Source organism: Populus nigra, chromosome 17, assembly GCF_951802175.1.
Source record: "Populus nigra chromosome 17, ddPopNigr1.1, whole genome shotgun sequence".
Lineage (NCBI taxonomy): Eukaryota > Viridiplantae > Streptophyta > Magnoliopsida > Malpighiales > Salicaceae > Populus > Populus nigra.
In genome coordinates, this window is record NC_084868.1 from 4,076,065 (window position 1) to 4,082,877 (window position 6,813).

Genomic DNA, 6,813 nt, shown 5'->3' on the forward strand with positions numbered 1-6,813 from the left:
AAATGAATTTATCGACTTGTAGTAACACATCTTCAACTATTTCTCTAAGCACTTTTACAGATCTATCAACAAGTAAAAGAGTTACAGAAGTTGGTTTTAACTCACCTAGATTGAGACTTTTAAAAACCAAATATGGAAGTAAATTCACACTAGCTCCAAGATCAAATAAAGCTTTTTCAATTTTATGTTCTCCAATAAAGTAAGAAATTGTAGAACAACCAGGGTCTTTATATTTCAAAACATTATTGTTTTGAAGAATGACATTTACTTGTTTGGCTAAAAAGGCTTTCTTTTTCACATTCAGTTTTCTCTTCATAGTGCACAGATCTTTTAAAAATTTAGCATAAGAAGGTACCTGTTTAATAGCATCCAACAAAGGTATATTGATCCTTACTTGTTTGAAAGTTTCAAAGATTTCAGAGTTGTGATTGACTTTACTTTGTTTGGTCATGACATGAGGAAATGAAAGTGCTGGCAGGGAATCAGTCTTTTCTTTGCACTGTTCAGATTCAACCCCTTCCTTACCCTCAGAGATTAACTCATCATCTTTTTCACAAGGTTTGAGAGTGGGTTTTCAATAACCTTACCACTGATAAGAGTGATGACTGATTTGACTTGATCTATGTGATGACTTCTGGAACTACTTGTACTTGAATTGTATTGCCCTTTAGAATTTTGTTGTGGTTGAGATGAGAACTTATCTTTCTCCTGAAAACTGAGAGCTGATGTGAATTTTGCAAGAGTATCTTTAAAATCTGTCATGCTTTGAGCAAGTTGAATGTTGATTGTCTTTTGCTTTTCAATGAATGCATGCAATGTTTCCTCAACATTTCTTCTAGGAGGGGGAGCATAAGGAGGTACAAATCCATGAGAATTTTAAAAATTATAGTATGCTTGAAATGGTGGTTGTGAAGTTTGTGCATTATTGTTACCACTCTTCCAACTGAAATTTGGATGATTCTCCAACCAGGGTTATATGTTTGTGAGTATGGATTCTGATTTGGCCTTTGGAAACTGTTTAAAGCATTGGCTTGTTCATGGAGACATTTCTTGAAAGAAGGCAAATTTAGACAATTATTGGTTAAATGTTCATTGGTTTCACAGATTTGACACACAATTTCTTGAACAGATTTTAATTGACCACTCTTTTTTAATTCTAGTGCCTCGACTTTTCTAGCTAAAGATGCAAATTTAGCTTGGAGGTTATGATCTTCCCTAAGGTTATACATACCTCCACTAGATGTATAAGGTTGAGTTTTACCCGGTGCCTAATAAATACCTGTAGTGTCCCAATTTTGAGCATTTTTAGCTAACAAGTCCACGTATTCCATTGGTTCATCAAGGTCTTTATCTTCAAAAGTTTCATTGCACATCAATTCCACCATTTGCCTATTTTTAGGTGTTAATCCTTCATAAAATTATGAAACCAATCTCCATGTTTCAAAACTATGATGAGGATATGTATTAAGCAAATCTTTATACCTATCCCAACATTGGTAAAATGTTTCTCCTGGTTTTTGAGTGAAAGTAGTGATTTGTCTTTTGAAAGAGTTTATTCTGTGAGACGGAAAAAACTTCTTTAAAAATTATTGTTGCATTTCATCCCAAGCACGAATGGATCCCGATCTAAAATTTTGTAGCCATGTTTTAGTTTTATCTTTTAATGAAAATGGAAAAAACTTTAATCTGATGATATTCATGCTACAATTTAAGTTATTATAGGTGTTACAAACTTCTTCAAATTCTCTCAAATGCAAGTATGGATTTTCTAAATCTAATCCATGAAAAGTAGGTAAAAGTTGAATAATGTCTGGCTTAAAATTAAAATGAGATGCATCAGGAGGAAAAATTATACATGATGATGCATTTGTTCTTGTTGGATTCATGTGGTCTCTTTGTGTTATAACTTGATTATTCCCATTATTCTTATTATGAAGCGATTGATTATCCTCTTCGGCCATGTTTTCTGAAAATGATGAGGATTTCCTAGAAAGTCTACCATTTAATGTACATGACCAAACTCTCATGCACGTGTAGGAAGGGAATAAAAGGAAGAAGAAAACAAAAAAAAAAAAAAAGAAACAAAACAAAAGAAACAAAAGTCAGATACAAGAAAGGTGAAGAGAAAATAAAATAAATATTATAATTTATACAGGAATTTATCTCTCCGGCAACGGCGCCAAAAACTTGATACGATCAAAAGATTGATGTCTTATCCCAAGTACAAGAGTGTCGAAGTAATAAATAACCCGGCAAGACCGAGATCGAACCACAAGAAGGTGAACTATATAAATTACAAATAATATATATATATATATATATATATATATTTAATAAAACAAAGAGTTTATGAGAATTTTATGAGATATTGATGTGAGGATTAAATAAGGATAAAATAATTGTCAAGGTTAGAGAATCCACTATTAGTATTAGAAAGAAGTATGGTATAAACTCTTTTTATTAATCAACTGGAAACCACACACAAAGAAGGTTCCAATCAGATGTTTTATCCTTAATAGTTCATTATAAATTTTTAATATGATCATATTAATTATCTTATTTTAGTAACACCATACTTTTAAATATTGTCAGGAATTCATGATGTTAACTTATGTTAACAACAAATCAAGTTCCTTTCATATAGCACAGGTGTAGGTTATACCATGCGGTTGGCTATGAAAGTGCCAAGCATTTGTTGTACCAAGTGTTATACAACACAAATCTAGATTAATCATTTAACAAGCAAAGTATTAAGAATTAATAAGATAAAAAGATAAGACATGTTAATAACAAACTTTCTTGAAAATAAACATTGAAGTCCATGTTGAGTTTATATTATATCTATTCTAACACTATTAGTGAAACCTTTTCATCTTGACATAATAAACTTAGCTAAACATTATGAAGAAGAGAAACATAAATAAATTAGATAAGAACATAGTTATGATGAAAAGTATAAACAAGAGATTAATGAAAGCAAAACTTAAACATTACAAAAATACAAAGAAAGAAAGCAAGAATATGATCTTGATCTGAAAACCAAGACGCCTAAATGCATGGCCAATGCCTTCTTTTATAGGATAAAATTCAGAACTATTGATTTGATGACTAATAGTTGAGTGGGTGACCACCTCTTGACTTGGTAACAAACTTTATCTTCTTGTCTGCAGAAAACGTCATTGCTAATATTAGAATTTGAATAGATAGTCTGCATGAAAGTTCTGAAAAATTGTCTAAGCTTTCCAACAAAACAAGAATGAGGTCATTTGGACTTCTAGAACTCAAGATATGGGCTGAACACTGAATAGTGTCTGGACTGCATGACAAATTCGGACTTCTCTTTTGATGTTAAGATTTGGACTTCCAAACAGCAGAATTTAGTGTTGGACTCTTCATGAATGTTTTAGGCCTACGTCTTAACTTTCTAGCCATATAAATCAAACTGAAATCCATAATCTACAACTCCAGATATGACTCAATGACTGAACATTGTTTCAATTTGAATTGAATCAGCATCTCTTTTCTAAGCTTAGCCTTTTCTTTGTCCTTTCACTTTCAATAGTTAATCACATCAATAAATCCTTTGAATTGTAAAATATGCCTGTATTTAAAATTGAGCATTTACCATAAATTAAAGGTATCTTATATTATTAGACTTGTTATTATAAAACATGCTCTAAAGCCACAGTTGCCTCAAGCAACCACCAGTCCGAACTCCGTCAGTGTGTACTAAAACCATTTTGTTTATTTCCGGTTGAGACATTTTCAAATTTAACAGGCAATCATAGTAATTTGTGGTGTAGAAAACTAGTGAGCTAGTTTGCAAACCTCGTGTTATTTCAAAACCTGAAGGCATGCGTCAATCCTATGCATGACAACGCATATTGACCAAACAATTTTTGCATCCGAAGCACTAAATCATGTCAAGTGTGATGCTGTAGGGAAAATGGCACGGTAGAATTTTAACAACACGACTGTTATTCGATGACAGAAGCACAAAATGACGTTAGAGCTAAAACTCCGAGAGGAAACTACTTAACAATATACAATTTGAAGCAATTACCGACTGTCCAAAAGCTGGGTTGAAGATTCATCTAGACATTCTAATAGAGCTTGGACTACTGAATCCATTGTTGGTCTCTTGTTTCTATCTTCCTCTACACAAGACATGCCAAGTTCAACAATCGTTGTTGCTTGGCTCCTGCTAAACTGACCATTCAATCTTGGATCCACTACTTCTTCTATCCAAGAGGTCTCTCCGCACTGAATTTTCCTTTTCACCACTCTGACAAACCGTGTTAGATCTGATTCATCATGCTCTTCCCTGCCCTCTATGACCCAATTTGAGAGTGGGATTCCTTTCACTATCTCTAGAACCACAACTCCATAACTATAAACATCAACTTTTGCAGTGATAGGAAGATTTGTAGCCCACTCTGGAGCCATGTAACCCTTGGTTCCTCGAATCTGAGAGAAGTCAGAGCTTTTACCACCCCTCTGAGACAACTTGGCAAGCCCAAAATCTGCAATCTTGGGTTCAAATTCACTGTCCAAAAGAATATTTCCTGGCTTCACATCACAATGTATAACCCATTCTAAACACTCGTGATGAAGATAAGCCAAGCCCTTACCTATCCCTAAGGCCGCTTTAAACCTGTCTTTCCATTCAAGAAACGTTGGGGAGAATAGATGCTTGTCCAGTGACTGATATTCCATGTACTCATAGACTAGGAGTCTGTGTTTGCCCTCTGAACAGAATCCCCACATTCTCACCAGGTTCATGTGATTGATTTTTCCAATTGTGCTCACTTCTGCCCAAAATACATCTTCCCCTTGGTTCATGTTTTCCAGTCTCTTCACAGCTACAACCCTTTCATCTGTCAAAAAGCCCTTATACACGGCTCCAGAACCTCCCCTTCCCAGCTCTTCCTTGAAGTTATTCGTCGCCTTCTTGAGCTCAGTGTAAGTAAACCTCCTAAATGGACTTAATACCAGATGATATCCGTCTTCCGCCAAATTTGGCGAACCACGCTTTCTGAAAAGAAACCACCAACCTGAAACTACAAAGAGAATTTCAATAAGTCCAATGGCAGAAGCAAATGAGTAGAAATAAACCCATCTCGTCCTCTTAGCGTTGAAGTTATACATAGAAGGAGAACCGATCGTTGTTTTTGATTCAGCAGACTGGCAAATGAGGTCAGTGCCATTAAGAATACCTAGTTGAGATGTCTCAACACTATCTGGCAATCTCAGATATATATTGCCTGGAAAACTTGGGGACTGGTAACCATTGAAAAGCACGCCTTTTGTGTAGCAAAGTGCTCTCCCATCTAGCCTATAGCTAAATGCTTTACACCGATAATCCCCCAAGCAGAGCTTCATGCAGGAGTTGAATGTAGTGGAGTCACTGTAATTAAGATCAAATCCCCAGTAATCTACATGGGGCAACAGCACAAACTTCACTTGCTGAGACTGTGAAAGAGCGCTGTTGAACATAGGCTTGCAGCCTTTATTCCAATTACCAGGCTCAGTGATCTCATAGCCAGGTGGGCATGAACACTTGGGGTCTGGTGTATTTACACAAATCGAGTTTATCCCACAAATTCCATGAACATTACAAAGCTGAGAAAGAGCTTGCCATGATATCACCCACAATCCAGTTTCATTGTTCAGGCTATAAAGCCTGAGATTCCCATCATGGTCCATTGTTAGCCTCCTTTTGATCCTTAATAAACCCGTGTCAGGAGCACTGAACTGGAGCAAATCACTAGATATAAAATGGCCCATTTCATCAAAAACTGCAGTTCTGCTGCTATTATAATTTGTTCTACCATTTCCGAACGGATTAAAATCAGGATTAGGCCAGTATATGCTTGAAATATCAGGACCATCATATATCAACCTCAGCACATTATCATTATCAAAAAAGAAACTAAAATATCCAGAGGCATAAGACCCGCTATGCAATCTAGCAACCAGCTTTGTCCTCTTTGTAAATAACTGGTTTGGAAGAAGTGTATCAGTAGGAAAATCAAAGCTTTGCCATAGAACCTTACCACCAGGGCCTTTAAGAACAAGGTTACCAGTGTCCAGAAGCTCTGCTCTTCCAACACCAGTGGAGGTGTTAGTCTCCCATATGATGGAGCCATCAACATCTGTCAAGACCATTGCACCGTCTCGTCGTAGAGAAACTCTTGAACCTCGGCCATTAGCAGGTCTGTCTCTGTTGGCCATCCAAACCACAGTCCTGTCCTTGGAATTGGTGAACCAAATAGAGAACCAATAAGCATTTTGTCCCATCCCATAGAATCCACAAGAGAATGTTTTATCTGGTGAGATAAGGATGTCCGAATCATCTTCTACTGATAGAGATGAACCTCTTCGCAAAACGTTCTGGGCACTTGAAGTTGAAAGAAACAAGAACAAAACAGTGAGGAAACAATTTTTTTTTGGAGGGAATGAAGTTTGAGAACTCCCCATGAGGCCCAGGATTGGCTTGCAACTTGTACGTTGTTTGGTAAGAACAATTATCATCTATAGGCCTCCCAAGGGGGGCAAAGTCATCCTCTCTTGAATGATGTTTTCATGAGCAATTTGACAGCTCAGAAGGCTATCATGCATTGGCTGCCTCATATTATTGTAAGCACATAAATCTCTCTCCAATCTTAAATTAATAATTCTTATATTCAAATATGCATTTAATTCCTTCCGTATTGTTTACGGGTGAGAGAAAATAGGAGTCAGATATTTGTTTAGATGTGAAACATGGACCAGTTTTTCTGAGTATTACAGTGATGGTTTGATTTTGCATTA

The 6,813-nt window shown here is 36.0% G+C and overlaps 1 protein-coding gene and 1 non-coding gene across 3 annotated transcripts; one reads left to right on the forward strand and one right to left on the reverse strand.

The window, feature by feature from the left end:
• The first annotated feature begins 1,443 nt into the window (after nucleotides 1-1,443).
• On the forward strand, nucleotides 1,444-1,552 carry LOC133677735 (small nucleolar RNA R71). Its single transcript, XR_009835824.1, has one exon. It is a non-coding gene; the product is annotated as a small nucleolar RNA R71 (small nucleolar RNA).
• A 2,408-nt stretch (nucleotides 1,553-3,960) lies between these two features.
• Nucleotides 3,961-6,611, reverse strand: LOC133676901 (putative receptor protein kinase ZmPK1). Of its 2 annotated transcripts, XM_062098695.1 has the most exons (2): nucleotides 5,217-6,611; nucleotides 3,961-5,060 (listed from the first exon to the last, which is right to left on the reverse strand). In XM_062098695.1, exons 1-2 carry the CDS (start codon nucleotides 6,532-6,534, stop codon nucleotides 4,060-4,062), a joined length of 2,319 nt encoding a protein of 772 aa, XP_061954679.1. In that variant the 5' UTR covers nucleotides 6,535-6,611; the 3' UTR covers nucleotides 3,961-4,059. The 2 variants fall into 2 exon arrangements, with proteins under 2 accessions (XP_061954679.1, XP_061954678.1); XM_062098694.1 differs by having other exon boundaries at nucleotides 3,961-6,611.
• Nucleotides 6,612-6,813: the final 202 nt, after the last annotated feature.